General features: G+C 42.2%; 1 protein-coding gene across 1 annotated transcript; it reads right to left on the reverse strand.

The window, feature by feature from the left end:
• Nucleotides 1–3,843: 3,843 nt before the first annotated feature.
• glipr1a (GLI pathogenesis-related 1a) lies at nucleotides 3,844–23,252 on the reverse strand. The gene is made up of 6 exons (XM_053241717.1): nucleotides 22,979–23,252; nucleotides 17,129–17,362; nucleotides 12,926–13,044; nucleotides 9,830–9,915; nucleotides 9,726–9,752; nucleotides 3,844–4,169 (listed from the first exon to the last, which is right to left on the reverse strand). The coding sequence occupies exons 1-6, from the start codon at nucleotides 23,156–23,158 to the stop codon at nucleotides 4,012–4,014; spliced, it is 804 nt and encodes a 267-aa protein (XP_053097692.1). The 5' UTR covers nucleotides 23,159–23,252; the 3' UTR covers nucleotides 3,844–4,011.
• Nucleotides 23,253–24,509: the final 1,257 nt, after the last annotated feature.

Raw genomic sequence — 24,509 nt, forward strand, 5'->3', positions numbered from 1 at the left:
TTAGGGGTATTAGAGTATGATTAGGGGTATTAGAGTATTATTAGGGGTATTAAGGTATTATCAGAGATGTTATTAGGGGTATTAGAGTATGATTAGGGGTATTAGGAGTATTATTAGGGGTATTATCAGAGATGTTATTAGGGGTATTAGAGTATTATTAGGGGTATTAAGGTATTATCAGGGATGTTATTAGGGGTATTAGAGTATGATTAGGGGTATTAGAGTATTATTAGGGGTATTAAGGTATTATTAGGGGTATTAAGGTATTATCAGGGATGTTATTAGGGGTATTAGAGTATGATTAGGGGTATTAGAGTATTATTAGGGGTATTAAGGTATTATCAGAGATGTTATTAGGGGTATTAGAGTATGATTAGGGGTATTAAGGTATTATCAGAGATGTTATTAGGGGTATTAGAGTATGATTAGGGGTATTAGAGTATGATTAGGGGTATTAGAGTATGATTAGGGGTATTAAGGTATTATCAGGGATATTATTAGGGGTATTAGAGTATTATTAGGGGTTTTAGAGTATTATTAGGGGTTTTAGAGTATTATTAGGGGTATTAGAGTATTATTAGGGGTATTAAGGTATTATCAGAGATGTTATTAGGGGTATTAGAGTATGATTAGGGGTATTAGGAGTATTATTAGGGGTATTATCAGAGATGTTATTAGGGGTATTAGAGTATTATTAGGGGTATTAAGGTATTATCAGAGATGTTATTAGGGGTATTAGAGTATGATTAGGGGTATTAGAGTATGATTAGGGGTATTAAGGTATTATCAGAGATGTTATTAGGGGTATTAGAGTATTATTAGGGGTATTAGAGTATTATTAGGGGTATTAGAGTATGATTAGGGGTATTAGAGTATGATTAGGGGTATTAAGGTATTATCAGAGATGTTATTAGGGGTATTAGAGTATGATTAGGGGTATTAGAGTATTATTAGGGGTATTAAGGTATTATCAGAGATGTTATTAGGGGTAATAGAGTATGATTAGGGGTATTAGAGTATTATTAGGGGTATTAGAGTATTATTAGGGGTATTAAGGTATTATCAGAGATGTTATTAGGGGTATTAGAGTATGATTAGGGGTATTAGGAGTATTATTAGGGGTATTATCAGAGATGTTATTAGGGGTATTAGAGTATGATTAGGGGTATTAGGAGTATTATTAGGGGTATTATCAGAGATGTTATTAGGGGTATTAGAGTATGATTAGGGGTATTAAGGTATTATCAGAGATGTTATTAGGGGTATTAGAGTATGATTAGGGGTATTAGGAGTATTATTAGGGGTATTATCAGAGATGTTATTAGGGGTATTAGAGTATGATTAGGGGTATTAAGGTATTATCAGGGATGTTATTAGGGGTATTAGAGTATGATTAGGGGTATTAGAGTATTATTAGGGGTATTATCAGAGATGTTATTAGGGGTATTAGAGTATGATTAGGGGTATTAGAGTATTATTAGGGGTATTAAGGTATTATCAGGGATATTATTAGGGGTATTAGAGTATGATTAGGGGTATTAGAGTATGATTAGGGGTATTAAGGTATTATCAGGGATATTATTAGGGGTTTTAGAGTATGATTAGGGGTATTAGAGTATTATTAGGGGTATTAAGGTATTATCAGAGATGTTATTAGGGGTATTAGAGTATGATTAGGGGTATTAGAGTATTATTAGGGGTATTAGAGTATTATTAGGGGTATTAAGGTATTATCAGAGATGTTATTAGGGGTATTAGAGTATGATTAGTGGTATTAGAGTATTATTAGGGGTATTAAGGTATTATCAGAGATGTTATTAGGGGTTTTAGAGTATTATTAGGGGTATTAAGGTATTATCAGAGATGTTATTAGGGGTATTAGAGTATTATTAGGGGTATTAGAGTATTATTAGGGGTATTAAGGTATTATCAGAGATGTTATTAGGGGTATTAGAGTATGATTAGGGGTATTAAGGTATTATCAGAGATGTTATTAGGGGTATTAGAGTATGATTAGGGGTATTAAGGTATTATCAGGGATATTATTAGGGGTATTAGAGTATGATTAGGGGTATTAAGAGTATGATTAGGGGTTTTAGAGTATGATTAGGGGTATTAGAGTATGATTAGGGGTATTAGAGTATGATTAGGGGTATTAAGGTATTATCAGGGATATTATTAGGGGTTTTAGAGTATGATTAGGGGTATTAGAGTATGATTAGGGGTATTAAGAGTGTTATTAGAGGTATTATTAGTCAAAGTCTGCTTTATTGTAAATTCTGCCACATGTTCAGCACATACAGAGAATTGAAATTACGTTACTCTCAGACCCTAGGTGCATACAGATAACACACACACACACACACACACACACACACACACACACACAAAGGATGTAAAAATACAAATGGATACATATAAATATAGTATAAAGGCACAACAGATAGAGTGCGAACAGTGCATTATAGTGTATTAGAGGTTTTAGGGGTATTAGTGTATTTTTAGGGGTATTAGAGGTATTAGAGGTGTTAGTGTATTTTTAGGGGTATTAGAGGTGTAACGATGCAATGATTTAGACTGATTTTAAAAGACAACCACAGAACGAATTTATACAGATAACTGGTGTAAAAAAAAAAAATATTTTTAAAGTGATGTGTGAATCATTTAACAGGCTAACGAGGTGATTATCTCTGGTCGGTTTAAAAGTCTTTTTTATACGTATCCGGCGCTCACGAGCTAACAGACGTTCTGCCTCAGGTTCTGAGCACAGTGTCATAAACCACGTCTTATCCTCAAATCCTGAACTGTTGAGTTGTGATTTGATGAAACTGCTCGACCCGCCCCAGCGAAGGCCGCCCTGATGCTTGACATGCGCTGGGATGAGATCTGAGCTGACTGGCATTTGGTGACGTCAGAAGCCGAGACCCGATTGCTGTTTTGTTGGCCGTGTCCGGGCCTTTAAAGTGACGGGCTCGAGCCAGACTCGACTCTGAACCACGATTCAAATCCGCCAGCCAAACACACCATGCTGACTTTGGCATCTTCTCCCATTCAGCCCAGGTGACGTCCCTTGCACCTGCCATCTTCACCTTCCAACAGATTCAGACAGATCGCTGGAGCATAGGTCCTGTAGCAGGTTAATTGCGGCTCTGTGTTATATTCAGGAGAAATCCGACTCAAGCACAAAGAAAAAATTCACATTAAGTGGAGGGAATACCCGCTCCAGAACATGGAGTGTTGTAGCCACTGCTAATTTCCCAACTGAGCCTGAATTAACTCGCTCGCACGCATGAGTATACTGTAAGCAAGCCTAAGCCACATGTTCCACTGGAAGCTCAGGTAGCTTGCATCTCATCCTCTGGTTAAAAAGCAACTCATGAGGACTCCTAGCTGTGGTGGTGTGCACGAATCCTCCGTACACTGTGACATACTTCCTGAGTCTCGGAGCAGAGCTGCCGACACAGCGCTCAAAACTTCCTGGAGTTTGTAGAGACAAACGTACGCATGCTACGTACGCTAGCTTAAAGCAGGGTGATCATGCTAACAGTGGAAAACTGCCTAGCTCTGCCCAGAATGAGAGGAGTCTATCAGAAGATGCGGAGAACGGGTTACCGGTAGCTCCGCCCACAGTCACAAGCTGTTTGCTTCACGAGTTGTGTATGAGGCAGGAAGAAGATTACGGCGTTTATATCGAACACTACGACGATCACTACGAGGCTTTGGTGAAGGTTTGGCATGCGTGTGATCTACAAGGTGTTCTGGGGATTGTCACTGCCCCCTGGTGGTTAGGAGACATGACATAAATCTCTTATTATTAAGGAGTAAACACACAATAAGCAATAATAATAACAACAACAACTTTATTTATATATTATTTTTCATTTCAGTAAAAGTGAACTATGATTTAAAAGATCACTTAGTGGAAATAAACACATACACAAGAGAGATGAAAGTTAAAGCCATTGTAGATACATAGGGTTAAGTGTGTGTGTGTGTGTGTGTGTGTGTGTGTTAGTTTATGTAAGCGAAGATGTTCGGACAGCGGCGCTGAACTACATAAACACTTCCAAAAATCAACAACAAAGAAATGGGTCTGATGATCAGCACAGTTTTACAGAACACACCACACACATGCAGAGCTGGGTCCCAGTCCGGCGTCCAGTTATTACCTACAAACACACACACACACACACACACACACAGAGAGAGGGGTCAGATACTCTCATACAGTAAACACACACACACACAGAGAGGGGTCAGATACTCTCATACAGTAAACACACACATACAGAGAGAGGGGTCAGATACTCTCATACAGTAAACACACACACACACACACACAGAGAGAGAGGGGTCAGATACTCTCATACAGTAAACACACACACACACACACACACAGAGAGAGAGGGGTCAGATACTCTCATACAGTAAACACACACACACACACACACACACACAGAGAGAGAGGGGTCAGATACTCTCATACAGTAAACACACACACACACACACAGAGAGAGGGGTCAGATACTCTCATACAGTAAACACACACACACACAGAGAGGGGTCAGATACTCTCATACAGTAAACACACACACACACACACAGAGAGAGGGGTCAGATACTCTCATACAGTAAACACACACACACACACACACACACACAGAGAGAGGGGTCAGATACTCTCATACAGTAAACACACACACACACACACACACACACACACACAGAGAGAGAGGGGTCAGATACTCTCATACAGTAAACACACACACACACACACACACACACAGAGAGAGAGGGGTCAGATACTCTCATACAGTAAACACACACACACACACACACACAGAGAGGGGTCAGATACTCTCATACAGTAAACACACACACACACACACACACAGAGAGAGAGAGAGAGAGGGGTCAGATACTCTCATACAGTAAACACACACACACACAGAGAGAGAGAGGGGTCAGATACTCTCATACAGTAAACACACACACACACACACACACAGAGAGAGGGGTCAGATACTCTCATACAGTAAACACACACACACACACACACACAGAGAGAGAGGGGTCAGATACTCTCATACAGTAAACACACACACACACACACACACAGAGAGAGAGGGGTCAGATACTCTCATACAGTAAACACACACACACACACACACACACACAGAGAGAGAGGGGTCAGATACTCTCATACAGTAAACACACACACACACAGAGAGGGGTCAGATACTCTCATACAGTAAACACACACACACACACACACACACACAGAGAGAGAGGGGTCAGATACTCTCATACAGTAAACACACACACACAGAGAGAGGGGTCAGATACTCTCATACAGTAAACACACACACACAGAGAGAGAGGGGTCAGATACTCTCATACAGTAAACACACACACACACACACACACACACAGAGAGGGGTCAGATACTCTCATACAGTAAACACACACACACACACACACACACAGAGAGGGGTCAGATACTCTCATACAGTAAACACACACACACACACACACACACAGAGAGAGGGGTCAGATACTCTCATACAGTAAACACACACACACACACAGAGAGAGGGGTCAGATACTCTCATACAGTAAACACACACACACACACACACACACACAGAGAGGGGTCAGATACTCTCATACAGTAAACACACACACACACACACACACACACACAGAGAGAGAGAGGGGTCAGATACTCTCATACAGTAACACACACACACACACACACACACACACACAGAGAGGGGTCAGATACTCTCATACAGTAAACACACACACACACACACACACACAGAGAGAGAGAGAGAGAGGGGTCAGATACTCTCATACAGTAAACACACACACACACACACACACACACACACAGAGAGAGAGGGGTCAGATACTCTCATACAGTAAACACACACACACACACACACACACACAGAGAGGGGTCAGATACTCTCATACAGTAAACACACACACACACACACACACACACACACACACACACACACACAGAGAGAGGGGTCAGATACTCTCATACAGTAAACACACACACACAGAGAGAGAGGGGTCAGATACTCTCATACAGTAAACACACACACACACACACACACAGAGAGAGAGGGGTCAGATACTCTCATACAGTAAACACACACACACACACACACACACACAGAGAGAGAGGGGTCAGATACTCTCATACAGTAAACACACACACACACACACACACACACACAGAGAGAGGGGTCAGATACTCTCATACAGTAAACACACACACACACACAGAGAGAGGGGTCAGATACTCTCATACAGTAAACACACACACACAGAGAGAGGGGTCAGATACTCTCATACAGTAAACACACACACACACACACACACACACAGAGAGAGAGGGGTCAGATACTCTCATACAGTAAACACACACACACACACACACACACACAGAGAGAGGGGTCAGATACTCTCATACAGTAAACACACACACACACAGAGAGAGGGGTCAGATACTCTCATACAGTAAACACACACACACACACACACAGAGAGAGAGGGGTCAGATACTCTCATACAGTAAACACACACACACACACACACACAGAGAGAGGGGTCAGATACTCTCATACAGTAAACACACACACACACACACACAGAGAGAGAGGGGTCAGATACTCTCATACAGTAAACACACACACACACACACACACACACACACACACAGAGAGAGAGGGGTCAGATACTCTCATACAGTAAACACACACACACACACAGAGAGAGGGGTCAGATACTCTCATACAGTAAACACACACACACACAGAGAGAGGGGTCAGATACTCTCATACAGTAAACACACACACACACACACACACACACAGAGAGGGGTCAGATACTCTCATACAGTAAACACACACACACACACACACACACACAGAGAGGGGTCAGATACTCTCATACAGTAAACACACACACACACACACACAGAGAGAGAGGGGTCAGATACTCTCATACAGTAAACACACACACACACACACACACAGAGAGAGAGGGGTCAGATACTCTCATACAGTAAACACACACACACACACACACACACACACACACAGAGAGAGAGGGGTCAGATACTCTCATACAGTAAACACACACACACACACACAGAGAGAGGGGTCAGATACTCTCATACAGTAAACACACACACACACACACACAGAGAGAGGGGTCAGATACTCTCATACAGTAAACACACACACACACACACACACAGAGAGAGGGGTCAGATACTCTCATACAGTAAACACACACACACAGAGAGAGGGGTCAGATACTCTCATACAGTAAACACACACACACACACACACACACACACAGAGAGAGGGGTCAGATACTCTCATACAGTAAACACACACACACACACACACACACACACACACACACACAGAGAGAGGGGTCAGATACTCTCATACAGTAAACACACACACACACACACACACACACAGAGAGAGGGGTCAGATACTCTCATACAGTAAACACACACACACACACACACACACAGAGAGAGGGGTCAGATACTCTCATACAGTAAACACACACACACACAGAGAGAGAGGGGTCAGATACTCTCATACAGTAAACACACACACACACACACAGAGAGAGAGGGGTCAGATACTCTCATACAGTAAACACACACACACACACACACACACACACACAGAGAGGGGTCAGATACTCTCATACAGTAAACACACACACACACACACACACAGAGAGGGGTCAGATACTCTCATACAGTAAACACACACACACACACACACACAGAGAGAGAGAGAGAGGGGTCAGATACTCTCATACAGTAAACACACACACACACACACACACACACAGAGAGAGAGGGGTCAGATACTCTCATACAGTAAACACACACACACACACACACACACACAGAGAGAGGGGTCAGATACTCTCATACAGTAAACACACACACACACACACACACAGAGAGAGAGGGGTCAGATACTCTCATACAGTAAACACACACACACACACACACACACAGAGAGAGAGGGGTCAGATACTCTCATACAGTAAACACACACACACACACAGAGAGAGGGGTCAGATACTCTCATACAGTAAACACACACACACACAGAGAGGGGTCAGATACTCTCATACAGTAAACACACACACACACACACACACACAGAGAGAGAGGGGTCAGATACTCTCATACAGTAAACACACACACACACACACACACACACACACAGAGAGAGAGGGGTCAGATACTCTCATACAGTAAACACACACACACACACACACAGAGAGAGAGGGGTCAGATACTCTCATACAGTAAACACACACACACACACACACACACACAGAGAGAGAGGGGTCAGATACTCTCATACAGTAAACACACACACACACACACACACAGAGAGAGGGGTCAGATACTCTCATACAGTAAACACACACACACACACACACAGAGAGAGAGGGGTCAGATACTCTCATACAGTAAACACACACACACACACACACAGAGAGGGGTCAGATACTCTCATACAGTAAACACACACACACACACACACACACACAGAGAGAGAGGGGTCAGATACTCTCATACAGTAAACACACACACACACACACACACACACACACAGAGAGAGGGGTCAGATACTCTCATACAGTAAACACACACACACACACACACAGAGAGAGGGGTCAGATACTCTCATACAGTAAACACACACACACACACACACACACACAGAGAGAGAGGGGTCAGATACTCTCATACAGTAAACACACACACACACAGAGAGAGAGGGGTCAGATACTCTCATACAGTAAACACACACACACACACACACAGAGAGAGAGAGAGAGAGGGGTCAGATACTCTCATACAGTAAACACACACACACAAACACACACACACACAGAGAGAGAGGGGTCAGATACTCTCATACAGTAAACACACACACACACACAGAGAGAGGGGTCAGATACTCTCATACAGTAAACACACACACACACACACAGAGAGAGGGGTCAGATACTCTCATACAGTAAACACACACACACACACACAGAGAGAGGGGTCAGATACTCTCATACAGTAAACACACACACACACACACACACACACAGAGAGAGAGGGGTCAGATACTCTCATACAGTAAACACACACACACACAGAGAGAGAGGGGTCAGATACTCTCATACAGTAAACACACACACACACAGAGAGAGAGGGGTCAGATACTCTCATACAGTAAACACACACACACACACACACAGAGAGAGAGAGAGAGAGGGGTCAGATACTCTCATACAGTAAACACACACACACAAACACACACACACACAGAGAGAGAGGGGTCAGATACTCTCATACAGTAAACACACACACACACACAGAGAGAGGGGTCAGATACTCTCATACAGTAAACACACACACACACACACAGAGAGAGGGGTCAGATACTCTCATACAGTAAACACACACACACACACAGAGAGAGGGGTCAGATACTCTCATACAGTAAACACACACATACACACACACACACACACACACAGAGAGAGGGGTCAGATACTCTCATACAGTAAACACACACACACACACACACACACAGAGAGAGGGGTCAGATACTCTCATACAGTAAACACACACACACACAGAGAGTGTATAAATGAACTCTTACGTATCGCAGCGTCTCGAGTGGCGTTGTCTGTAATAAATGTTCTAAACGTTACTGATGGACAGAAACTCGCAGCTGGTTAAATTGAAATGAAAGCGGTTACTCACGGCAGAGGCTGTTCACACACGTCTCTCCTGCACACGCGCTGCAGGGCGCTCCACGTGCATACGGACGAGTGCCAGCGTAGTTTCCTCTGCACCAACACAACACAGGCGTGTAACTGCAGCTTCAGCTACTTTACCATTTAAATAAATAAACTTCTATCAAACAGATTTCATCTACTGACTTCAATCAGCGTTCAGTTCCCTACTTTTAGCTCTTCCCTCGTTACTATCAGTGGGATTGTATTCTGAGTTAACGCGGTTAACTCTTACACACCAGGGTAGAGGATTTAGTCTGATTAAACTAGGGAAGGTTAAAGCTAATTAGAATATTATTATAGCTCTTAGGTAAGAAAATATCAGTATTACGAAGCCCCACTGATTACGTCGTTACGTAATAAAAAAATGTTGCGGCCATGACTTAGGAACATGAGGGAACAAAGTAAGTAACTGCAGCCACATTTTATAGTGTATGTGTGTGTGTGTGTGTGTTTGTAATGAGTTTTACGGTAAATGCTTGGGGCTTGGTGCAGAAAAAGCTGCTGCTTGTGTGTTTTAGTTACGATGTAGACACTAGAAACACTTCATCATTAATTACTGAACATAACACAGTTCCTAGAACAGCACGTTGATTTCGCAGGTGAACTGGGACAGTTAAAGATCAGAATTAGAAATCGAACGAACACGTCGCTCATTCGCTCCCAGGTCTAATACTGATCCGTTCTCTGTGCTCGTTAACACGGGAGAAGGTGCTCAGGTCAGTGAGGGAGAACTGTAACCTCGCTGTATGTCCTGAAGCGAGCCGGGAGCTGGTCCAGAAGAGGGGCGCGTTTAGCACGGACAGGAAATGCGTTTAGCACGGACAGGAAATGCGTTTAGCACGGACAGGAAATGGCTACAGGTGTGTAGGGTCTGAGCAGCTGACTGGTGCCTGACAGAATGAAATAACTCTTCAGAAGGTTCTGTTCTTTACAGGACGGTTGGAAAGTTCAGGGTTTAAAGCATTCGTTTGTAGTGAGCGATGGTCCAGCAGCACGTTACAGGGTGGACATCGTCAATTTTCCAGACCGCTTACGTGATGATAGGCATCACACACAAGTGCACAGTTACGATGAACAACTACGTAGGAGCCAAACGACAGGAAGAAGATTTAGTCTTATTTAAAGCGTAAGAAAGCGCATGCTGCATTTGTTCAGGAGACACATCTGAAGGATATGAAAGTGTTTAAATTAAAAGAACATTCGATTTTTTTAATAACGCATTCCTGAACTGAACAGACTGTAAAACTGGCACATCTATAAGGAAAAAGTTACACGCTGATAGAGTTAAACACTTCAAATTAGAAATGTCTAAAAGAGAGAAAGGCAAGTTGTTATTCGGATTATCCCGCTTCAAAAGATCTGCAAACTTCAGGTTCTATTACATGATATATTTCATAAAAAAACAAAAACAAAGTATATACTTTATGTATTTATTTAAACTTTTTACTTTTTTACTTTTGTGCTATTTAATCCTGGCTAAACAATTTAAACAACAAAATACATCCAGTATCATTCCAGCCACTAAAAAAGGGAACAAACTGATTTTTTTATTCATCAATTGAAACAGATTATGGCAGAATACAACTTTCTTTTTCTAACCGTAATTTTAGATCAAAAGAAATGTTTAGATGTGCCAGTTACGCAGGAGGACATTAGGACCAAACTCTCTCTGTAAGTCACAGGGACAGAAGGCGTCCCAGTGGAGCCCTGTAAGATAGATATTAATATTTTAATACCGAATCTACACCAACTCTATTTGAAGCATTTGAAGTTGAATCTTTATGAAATACATTAAACAATACACTGATATCACAAATTCCTAAAAAACATTGGAATAGTACAGATCCTGCAAATCTTCGTCTCATTAGCCTCAATAACATGGACTGCAAAATTTTACCCCAGATATTTGCCGACTGGTTAGAGGAGGTACTCCCAAGTGTTAAACAAACAGTGTTAAAAACAGGTCCTCAGCTGACAAGGTGAGAAGGTTCTTACATCTAATCCAGTTAAATTTATCCGTGAATGTCCCAATTACTCAATTACAGCAGTTTCTCTTCATGCTGCAAAGACGTTTAAAAAGGTTGAATGATGCTTTCTGACTATACAAACTTCTCCTACACACACAGTTCAGTGCAAAAGTCTTAAACACAGGCAAAGAAATGCTGTAGAGTAAAGATGCCTTCAAAAATAATGAAATTTTCTATATTAAAAAAATCCTATAAAGAGCAGTAAACAGTAATAAATGAAACAAAGTCAGTATTTAATGTGACGATCCTTCGCTTTAAATAAATAAAGCAGTATCTGAGGTGCAGTGTGTGCAGTTTTATAAGGAAATGAGCTGGAAGTGTTACTGAGCATCTTGCAGAAGCAGCCACAGTTCTTCTGGAGACTTTGACTGTCGACTCGCTTCTTATTTCTGCAGCGAAACCCAGCAGCCTTCATTATGTTTTTATCTGAAAAGTGTCTCTTATGGAATCTGCTGCTTTCTTTACTGACATACAAACATTTTTCTGGAACATTTCATTTTGTGCTGGAAAACTAATGTTTGGAATCTAAAATGTTTTTGTACTGAATCAATAATGTAGAAGTCAGAAAATAAACATCTATAACAAAGTTTGTACTAAAAATAATATGCCAAATACATATTCACTAACGGTGGCAAGGAATTGAAAGGGTCTGTAGTAATCTGTAGAATATCATCTGCTCCTCACTACAGATCCTTTCAAATTCTTGCCACCATTAATGAATTATTATTCAAGAATATTCAAACTTCTCTGTTTATGAAATGAACTGGACTAAATCAGAGGCTATGCTGATATCTAAAGTTGCGTACAGTAACACCGTTTCACTTTAAATGAATCCCAGGAGTGAGAACGTACTGGGGAATTAAGCTATGGCCAAATTTTGGATGAAATAATGAAAACAAATTATGAACCTTCACTGGAAAATGTTAAAGGTGATTTGGGAAAATGGGGGCAGGTAAGAGACAGACAAATCTCTGACAGAAAGCTACTGGACTACAGCCTATGAATGGTGAGCGTGTGTTTCCAGACAGACTTACGCTGTTGCGTAGTTACACACGAATATGGCTCCTGGTAAGTGTGAGAAAGATGTTTCACGCACCCCGTTGGGACAAGCCATCACAGCACAGCCGACTTTATACGTTGTTGCCCAAACCACCTGCATTAATTACAGATTAATCACATAGTTTAATAACAAACAGCTGCACTATGTTTGCACACTACACTCCTCCTTGCACACTACACTCCTGTCTCACTGTCGCACTGTGGGACGAGGCACTAAGGAAAAACACACTTTTGAAAAAGTTTCAAAAAAGTGGGGAAATAAAGTGGTACAACAAAATATTGATATTCATTTATTCATTCATTAACAATAAATACATTTAGCTGATATCTACTTAAATTTAGCTTTAGATCTTTTAATCTCTTCAAATTTAACTAATAAATAAATCTAGCTCTTATCTAACTATAAATAGCTTATAAATAAGCAGTTTTAGCTTACCATATCTTAAAATAAATTCAAGTTAAATTTAGCTAAACTAAATGTTTAGATGAATATATCTTAAAGTAGCTAAACATTTAGTTTATTTATCTACATTTAGCTTTTAAAGTAAACCCCTGTAGCTATACTACACCCGAGATTTAGTGTTTGGCTAACTGAAGTTGAAGTTTCAGTTACTGACATTACAGCCAGGACATTACAGCCAGGACATTACAGTCAGGACATTACAGCCAGGACATTACAGTCAGGACATTACAGTCAGGACATTACAGCCAGGACATTACAGCCAGGACATTACAGCCAGGACATTACAGTCAGGACATTACAGCCAGGACATTACAGTCAGGACATTACAGTCAGGACATTACAGCCAGGACATTACAGTCAGGACATTACAGCCAGGACATTACAGTCAGGACATTACAGTCAGGACATTACAGCCAGGACATTACAGTCAGGACATTACAGTCAGGACATTACAGCCAGGACATTACAGCCAGGACATTACAGTCAGGACATTACAGCCAGGACATTACAGTCAGGACATTACAGTCAGGACATTACAGCCAGGACATTACAGTCAGGACATTACAGCCAGGACATTACAGCCAGGACATTACAGTCAGGACATTACAGTCAGGACATTACAGCCAGGACATTACAGTAAGAACATTACAGTCAGGACATTACAATCAGGACATTACAGTCAGGACATTACAGTCAGGACATTACAGTAAGAACATTACAGTCAGGACATTACAATCAGGACATTACAGTCAGGACATTACAGTCAGGACATTACAGTCAGGACATTACAGCCAGGACATTACAGCCAGGACATTACAGTAAGAACATTACAGTCAGGACATTACAGTCAGGACATTACAGCCAGGACATTACAGTAAGAACATTACAGTCAGGACATTACAATCAGGACATTACAGTCAGGACATTACAGTCAGGACATTACAGTCAGGACATTACAGTAAGAACATTACAGTCAGGACATTACAATCAGGACATTACAGTCAGGACATTACAGTCAGGACATTACAGTCAGGACATGACGGTAAGGACTTTACGGGAAGGACGTTACGGGAAGGACGTTACGGTAAGGACGTTATGGTAAGGACACGGCGGTAAGGACATGGCGGTAAGGACATGACAATAAGAACATTATGGTAAGGACGTTATGGTAAGGACATGACGGTAAGGACATGACAGTAAGAACATTACGGTAAGGACGTTATGGTAAGGACATTACGGTAAGAACGTTACGGTAAGAACATTACGGTAAGGACATGACAATAAGAACATTACGGTAAGAACGTTACGGTAAGGACGTTACGGTAAGTACATTACGGTAAGGACGTTACGGTAAGTACATTACGGTAAGGACATGACGGTAAGGACGTTACGGTAAGGACGTTACGGTAAGGACATGATGACAAGGACATGGCGGTAAGGACGTTACGATAAGGACATTACAGTAAGAACATTACGGTAAGGACGTTACGATAAGGACATTACAGTAAGGACGTTATGGTAAGGACATGACAATAAGAACATCACGGTAAGGACGTTACGGTAAGAACGTTACGATAAGGACATGGCGGTAAGGACGTTACGATAAAGACATTACAGTAAGAACATTACGGTAAGGACATGACAATAAGAACATCACGGTAAGAACGTTACGGTAAGGACATTACAATAAGGACATTACGGTAAGGACATGATTGTAAGAACATTACGGTAAGGACATGATTGTAAGAACATTACGGTAAGGACATGACGGTAAGGACGTTACGGTAAGGACATGACGGTAAGGACATTATGGTAAGAACATGACGGTAAGGACATTACGGTAAGGACATGACGGTAAGGACATTATGGTAAGAACATGACGGTAAGGACATTACGGTAAGAGCGTTACGGTAAGGACGTTATGGTAAGAACATGACGGTAAGAACATGACAATAAGAACATTACGGTAAGGACGTTACGGTAAGGACGTTACGGTAAGGACATGATGGTAAGGACATGACGGTAAGGACGTTACGGTAAGGACGTTACGGTAAGAACATTACGGTAAGGACGTTACGGTAAGAACATTACGGTAAGGACATGACAATAAGAACATTACGGTAAGGACATGAAAATAAGAACATGACGGTAAGAACATGACAATAAGGACATTACGGTAAGGACGTTACGGTAAGGACATGATGGTAAGGACGTTATGGTAAGGACATTACGGTAAGGACGTTACGGTAAGAACATTAAGGTAAGGACATGACAATAAGAACATTACAGTAAGAATGTTACGGTAAGAACATTACAATAAGAACATTACGGTAAGGACATTACAATAAGAACGTTACAGTAAGGACGTTATGGTAAGGACATGATGGTAAGGACATGGCGGTAAGGACATGGCGGTAAGGACATGACAATAAGAACATTACGGTAAGAACGTTACGGTAAGGACGTTATGGTAAGTACATTACGGTAAGGACATGACAATAAGGACGTTATGGTAAGAACATTACGGTAAGGACATGACGATAAGAACATTACGGTAAGGACGTTACGGTAAGGACATGACGGTAAGGACGTTACGGTAAGGACATGACGGTAAGGACGTTATGGTAAGAACATTACGGTAAGGACATGACAATAAGAACATTACGGTAAGGACATTACGGTAAGAACGTTATGGTAAGAACATGACGGTAAGAACATGACGGTAAGGACATGACGGTAAGGACGTTACGGTAAGGACATGACGGTAAGGACGTTACGGTAAGGACGTTATGGTAAGGACATGACGGTAAGGATGTTACGGTAAGGACGTTACGGTAAGGACATGATGGTAAGGACGTTACGGTAAGGACGTTACGGTAAGGACATGATGGTAAGAACATGACGGTAAGGACATGACGGTAAGGACGTTACGGTAAGGACATTACGGTAAGGACATGACAATAAGAACATTACGGTAAGGACATTACGGTAAGGACATGACGGTAAGGACATGACAATAAGAACATTACGGTAAGGACATTACAGTAAGGACATGATGGTAAGGACATGACAATAAGAACATTACGGTAAGGACATTACGGTAAGGACATGACGGTAAGGACATTACGGTAAGGACATGACGGTAAGGACATGACAATAAGAACATTACGGTAAGGACATTACGGTAAGGACATGACGGTAAGGACATGACAATAAGAACATTACGGTAAGGACATTACGGTAAGGACATGACGGTAAGGACATGACAGTAAGAACATTACGGTAAGGACATTACGGTAAGGACATGACGGTAAGGACATGACAATAAGAACATTACGGTAAGGACATGACGGTAAGGACATGACAATAAGAACATTACGGTAAGGACATGACGGTAAGGACATGACGGTAAGGACGTTACGGTAAGGACATGACGGTAAGGACGTTACGGTAAGAACATGACGGTAAGGACATTACGGTAAGGACATGACGGTAAGGACGTTACGGTAAGGACATGACGGTAAGGACATTACGGTAAGGACATGACGGTAAGGACGTTACGGTAAGGACATGACGGTAAGGACATGACGGTAAGGACATGATGGTAAGAACATGACGGTAAGAACATGACGGTAAGAACATTACGGTAAGGACATTACGGTAAGGACATGTGATGAATTTTTTTACTTAAGAAACAAGGTGTTTAAGAAATTACTTGTGTGTAATGGCCGCAGATCTTTGTACAGGAAAGTGAGTTGTAATCATAGACTTTAACTTCATTAACCCAGCTCTGCATCGCTGACTTCACTCCAAATGTGCTGGGTGGAGCTCCTGCCCAGATATTCTCCCCGACTGAGGGCAAGACAGGGTGAGTTCGCTGAGGATTGTGTTTAAAGAGGCAATTTCTCGCCCAGGCCCTCGCCAGGACTGCCAGGCCATCGTCCCATGTCTGAAACACACACACACACACACACAATTCCTAGGGTAAGGTTTATTACATTAGATATCATTTTCAATTTAGTAAGAATTCCCATTTTTCATTATCGGTCTCCGCCTTTCATTATCTGTCTCCGCCTTTCATTATCTGTCTCCGCCTTTCATTATCTGTCTCCGCTTTTCATTATCGGTCTCCGCCTTTCATTTTCTGTCTCCGCCTTTCATTATCGGTCTCCGCCTTTCATTATCTGTCTCCGCCTTTCATTATCTGTCTCCGCCTTTCATTATCGGTCTCCGCCTTTCATTATCTGTCTCCGCCTTTCATTTTCTGTCTCCGCCTTTCATTATCGGTCTCCGCCTTTCATTATCTGTCTCCGCCTTTCATTATCTGTCTCCGCTTTTCATTATCGGTCTCCGCCTTTCATTATCGTTCTCCGCTTTTCATTATCTGTCTCCGCTTTTCATTATCTGTCTCCGCCTTTCATTATCTGTCTCCGCCTTTCATTATCTGTCTCCGCCTTTCATTATCGTTCTCCGCTTTTCATTATCTGTCTCCGCCTTTCATTATCGGTCTCCGCCTTTCATTATCTGTCTCCGCTTTTCATTATCGGTCTCCGCCTTTCATTATCGTTCTCCGCTTTTCATTATCTGTCTCCGCTTTTCATTATCGTTCTCCGCTTTTCATTATCTGTCTCTGCCTTTCATTATCGTTCTCCGCTTTTCATTATCTGTCTCCGCCTTTCATTATCGTTCTCCGCTTTTCATTATCTGTCTCCGCTTTTCATTATCGTTCTCCGCTTTTCATTATCTGTCTCCGCCTTTCATTATCTGTCTCCGCCTTTCATTTTCTGTCTCCGCCTTTCATTATCTGTCTCCGCTTTTCATTATCTGTCTCCGCCTTTCATTATCGGTCTCCGCCTTTCATTATCTGTCTCCGCTTTTCATTATCTGTCTCCGCCTTTCATTATCTGTCTCCGCTTCTCATTATCTGTCTCCGCCTTTCATTATCTGTCTCCGCCTTTCATTATCGGTCTCCGCCTTTCATTATCGGTCTCCGCCTTTCATTATCTGTCTCCGCTTTTCATTATCGTTCTCCGCTTTTCATTATCTGTCTCCGCCTTTCATTATCGTTCTCCGCTTTTCATTATCTGTCTCCGCCTTTCATTATCTGTCTCCGCCTTTCATTTTCTGTCTCCGCCTTTCATTATCTGTCTCCGCTTTTCATTATCTGTCTCCGCCTTTCATTATCGGTCTCCGCCTTTCATTATCTGTCTCCGCCTTTCATTATCTGTCTCCGCCTTTCATTATCTGTCTCCGCCTTTCATTATCTGTCTCCGCCTTTCATTATCGTTCTCCGCTTTTCATTATCTGTCTCCGCTTTTCATTATCGGTCTCCGCTTTTCATTATCGGTCTCCGCCTTTCATTATCTGTCTCCGCCTTTCATTATCTGTCTCCGCCTTTCATTATCGTTCTCCGCTTTTCATTATCTGTCTCCGCCTTTCATTATCTGTCTCCGCCTTTCATTATCTGTCTCCGCCTTTCATTATCGTTCTCCGCTTTTCATTATCTGTCTCCGCCTTTCATTATCTGTCTCCGCTTTTCATTATCGGTCTCCGTCTTTCATTATCTGTCTCCGCTTCTCATTATCTGTCTCCGCCTTTCATTATCTGTCTCCGCCTTTCATTATCGGTCTCCGCCTTTCATTATCTGTCTCCGCCTTTCATTATCGGTCTCCGCCTTTCATTATCTGTCTCCGCTTTTCATTATCTGTCTCCGCCTTTTATTATCTGTCTCCGCCTTTCATTATCGTTCTCCGCTTTTCATTATCTGTCTCCGCCTTTCATTATCTGTCTCCGCCTTTCATTTTCTGTCTCCGCCTTTCATTATCTGTCTCCGCTTTTCATTATCTGTCTCCGCCTTTCATTATCGGTCTCCGCCTTTCATTATCTGTCTCCGCCTTTCATTATCGGTCTCCGCTTTTCATTATCTGTCTCCGCTTTTCATTATCTGTCTCCGCCTTTCATTATCTGTCTCCGCCTTTCATTATCTGTCTCCGCCTTTCATTATCGTTCTCCGCTTTTCATTATCTGTCTCCGCCTTTCATTATCGGTCTCCGCCTTTCATTATCTGTCTCCGCTTTTCATTATCGGTCTCCGCCTTTCATTATCGTTCTCCGCTTTTCATTATCTGTCTCCGCTTTTCATTATCTGTCTCCGCTTTTCATTATCGTTCTCCGCTTTTCATTATCTGTCTCCGCCTTTCATTATCGTTCTCCGCTTTTCATTATCTGTCTCCGCCTTTCATTATCTGTCTCCGCCTTTCATTTTCTGTCTCCGCCTTTCATTATCTGTCTCCGCTTTTCATTATCTGTCTCCGCCTTTCATTATCGGTCTCCGCCTTTCATTATCTGTCTCCGCTTTTCATTATCTGTCTCCGCCTTTCATTATCTGTCTCCGCTTCTCATTATCTGTCTCCGCCTTTCATTATCTGTCTCCGCCTTTCATTATCGGTCTCCGCCTTTCATTATCTGTCTCCGCTTCTCATTATCTGTCTCCGCCTTTCATTATCTGTCTCCGCCTTTCATTATCGGTCTCCGCCTTTCATTATCTGTCTCCGCCTTTCATTATCTGTCTCCGCCTTTCATTATCTGTCTCCGCTTTTCATTATCGTTCTCCGCTTTTCATTATCTGTCTCCGCCTTTCATTATCGTTCTCCGCTTTTCATTATCTGTCTCCGCCTTTCATTATCTGTCTCCGCCTTTCATTTTCTGTCTCCGCCTTTCATTATCTGTCTCCGCCTTTCATTATCTGTCTCCGCCTTTCATTATCGGTCTCCGCCTTTCATTATCTGTCTCCGCCTTTCATTATCGGTCTCCGCCTTTCATTATCTGTCTCCGCCTTTCATTATCGTTCTCCGCTTTTCATTATCTGTCTCCGCCTTTCATTATCTGTCTCCGCTTTTCATTATCGTTCTCCGCTTTTCATTATCTGTCTCCGCCTTTCATTATCGTTCTCCGCCTTTCATTATCTGTCTCCGCCTTTCATTATCTGTCTCCGCCTTTCATTTTCTGTCTCCGCCTTTCATTATCTGTCTCCGCTTTTCATTATCTGTCTCCGCTTTTCATTATCTGTCTCCGCCTTTCATTATCTGTCTCCGCCTTTCATTATCTGTCTCCGCTTTTCATTATCTGTCTCCGCCTTTCATTATCTGTCTCCGCCTTTCATTATCTGTCTCCGCTTTTCATTATCTGTCTCCGCTTTTCATTATCTGTCTCCGCCTTTCATTATCGTTCTCCGCTTTTCATTATCTGTCTCCGCCTTTCATTATCTGTCTCCGCTTTTCATTATCTGTCTCCGCCTTTCATTATCTGTCTCCGCTTTTCATTATCGGTCTCCGCTTTTCATTATCTGTCTCCGCTTTTCATTATCTGTCTCCGCTTTTCATTATCGGTCTCCGCTTTTCATTATCGGTCTCCGCCTTTCATTATCTGTCTCCGCTTTTCATTATCGGTCTCCGCCTTTCATTATCTGTCTCCGCCTTTCATTATCTGTCTCCGCCTTTCATTATCGGTCTCCGCCTTTCATTATCGGTCTCCGCCTTTCATTATCTGTCTCCGCTTTTCATTATCTGTCTCCGCTTTTCATTATCTGTCTCCGCCTTTCATTATCTGTCTCCGCTTTTCATTATCGGTCTCCGCCTTTCATTATCTGTCTCCGCCTATCATTATCTGTCTCCGCTTTTCATTATCTGTCTCCGCCTTTCATTATCTGTCTCCGCTTTTCATTATCTGTCTCCGCCTTTCATTATCTGTCTCCGCCTTTCATTATCTGTCTCCGCTTTTCATTATCTGTCTCCGCCTTTCATTATCTGTCTCCGCCTTTCATTATCTGTCTCCGCCTTTCATTATCTGTCTCCGCCTTTCATTATCGTTCTCCGCTTTTCATTATCTGTCTCCGCCTTTCATTATCGGTCTCCGCCTTTCATTTTCTGTCTCCGCCTTTCATTATCGGTCTCCGCCTTTCATTATCTGTCTCCGCCTTTCATTATCTGTCTCCGCCTTTCATTATCTGTCTCCGCTTTTCATTATCTGTCTCCGCCTTTCATTATCTGTCTCCGCCTTTCATTATCTGTCTCCGCTTTTCATTATCTGTCTCCGCTTTTCATTATCTGTCTCCGCCTTTCATTATCTGTCTCCGCCTTTCATTATCTGTCTCCGCCTTTCATTATCTGTCTCCGCCTTTCATTATCTGTCTCCGCCTTTCATTATCGGTCTCCGCCTTTCATTATCGGTCTCCGCCTTTCATTATCTGTCTCCGCCTTTCAGCCTTTCATTATCTGTCTCCGCTTTTCATTATCGGTCTCCGCTTTTCATTATCGGTCTCCGCCTTTCATTATCGGTCTCCGCCTTTCATTATCTGTCTCCGCTTTTCATTATCGTTCTCCGCTTTTCATTATCGGTCTCCGTCTTTCATTATCTGTCTCCGCTTTTCATTATCTGTCTCCGCTTTTCATTATCGTTCTCCGCTTTTCATTATCGGTCTCCGTCTTTCATTATCTGTCTCCGCTTTTCATTATCTGTCTCCACTTTTCATTATCGGTCTCCGCCTTTCATTATCTGTCTCCGCCTTTCATTATCGGTCTCCGCTTTTCATTATCGGTCTCCGCCTTTCAGTAACAGTCTCCGCTTTTCATTATCGGTCTCCGCCTTTCAGTAACAGTCTCCGCTTTTCATTAAGTCTCTGCTTTTCATTAATGGTTTCTGGTTTTCATTAACAGTCCCTAACTTTCAGTACTGGTTTCTATTTGGCCATTGGCCACTGTATTTCATTAACATTTCCTACTTTCCACTTTTCCATAAAGGACCCCACTTTTCTCTGCCAGCTGCTCCTTTTTAAATGTCTATCTTTTCTTTTTACAGCCTGCACTATGTAAAGAGACACAAATTCCCCTCTCAGCATGCAGCGTTTCATTTCATTTCGTGACGTGTGTTTATATCTGGCCGTATGCGTTCGTTTGGATTGGAGTCTTGTCTCCACCTCCGTCCTGTCATTGGTGCATAACCTGATATTATTCACCTCCTCTCTGTTCAGCCCTTGATTGTTTCGTCTGTTTATACCCTGTTGTGTCTTAGAGATGTCTGTGTGCATTTTCTTTGTTAAGTCTCAGCCTTTGTAATCCATGTTTCCTGTTTGTAGTTTCTTGTTGTACTTCCTAGTTTAGATGCTCGCCTCTTCCCCCATTTTACGGTTATGTGTTTTTATGTGTTACTCTACGTTAAGGTTGCCTGCTTATGTTCTGACTCCTACTGTGGACTGTAATGATTACTGAATTATTGGAGCCTAATAAACAACACACCACCCTGCATCATGCTTCAGCTTTCCACATGCTACAGGAGTTAGCAACATCAGTGCTGCCTCTGGAACACAGGCTGCATTGTTACTGGATGAAAGGTTTTCTATTTTTTATTTTTACTGCCATCATTAACATTAACTACAATGCAACAAGCCCACATTTTGTACACAGTCTTGGATGCTCTAAGGGGTCGTAATAATGACGCAATCATAAAAGTCGTCACTTTAGACACAGGAACAGAAATGTTTTATGCCATTGTTTGGACTTCGTTCTTACCATGTAGCGCATGTTGCTAGCAGAAGGAGTGACGCTGGTGCGCGCTTGGTTGTGTTCTTTCACACAGCTGCTGATGAACTCCGGGTCTGTGATGTCAGGAAGTGGATTTCCTGTTGCTGAGAGGGAGAGTGAGGACAGCAGGAGGACGAGATGGAGGGAGAGAGAAAGAACATCTGCCATGATGATGAGATAATGAATGCGAGCAGTGCAGGGTGTGTGGGAGCTTTTCAACAGGAAGGAAGGAAGCTGATGAGCAACGCGAAGTGAGACAAGTTAAGAAATAAGTTAGAACACACACACACACTTCACTTACACACACACACACACACACACACACACACACTTCACATACACACACACACACTTCACTTACACACACACACACACACACTTCACTTACACTTCACACACGCATGAGTGTTTCACGCTGGTAATGAATCAGGATTATAACTGATTTCTGTAGCTTCTGACTCTGGGTTCAGCATCTGAGTAAACACTTCACTTACACACACACACTTCACTTACACACACACACTTCACTTACAGACACACACACACACCTCACTTACACACACACACACACACTTCACTTACAGACACACACACACACTTCACTTACACACACACACTTCACTTACAGACACACACACACACCTCACTTACACATACACACACACACTTCACTTACACACACACACACACACTTCACTTACACACACACTTCACTTACACACACACACTTCACTTACAGACACACACACACACACACACCTCACTTAAACACACACACACACACTTCACTTACACACACACACACACAAACACTTCACTTATACACACACACACACACTTCACTTACACACACACTTCACTTACACACACACTTCACTTACACACTTACACACACACTTCACTTACACACACACACACACTTCACTTACAGACACACACACACACACACACACTTCACTTACACACACACACACTTCACTTACACACACACTTCACTTACACACACACACACACACACACACACACACTTCACTTACACACACACACTTCACTTACACACACACACACACACTTCACTTACACACACACTTCACTTACACACACACTTCACTTACACACTTACACACACACTTCACTTACACACACACTCACACTTCACTTACGCACACACACACACACACTTCACTTACACACTTACACACACACTTCACTTACACACACACTCACACTTCACTTACGCACACACACACACACTTCACTTACACACACACACACTTCACTTACACACACACACTTCACTTACACACACACACCTCACTTACACACACACACCTCACTTACACACACTTCACTTACACACACACACACACACACACCTCACTTATACACACACCTCACTTACACACACACACACACACCTCACTTACACACACTTCACTTACACACACTTCACACACACATACTTCACTTACACACACACACCTCACTTACACACACTTGACTTACACACACACACTTC

This window comes from Pangasianodon hypophthalmus, chromosome 18 (genome assembly GCF_027358585.1).
Source record: "Pangasianodon hypophthalmus isolate fPanHyp1 chromosome 18, fPanHyp1.pri, whole genome shotgun sequence".
In the NCBI taxonomy this organism is placed as follows: domain Eukaryota; kingdom Metazoa; phylum Chordata; class Actinopteri; order Siluriformes; family Pangasiidae; genus Pangasianodon; species Pangasianodon hypophthalmus.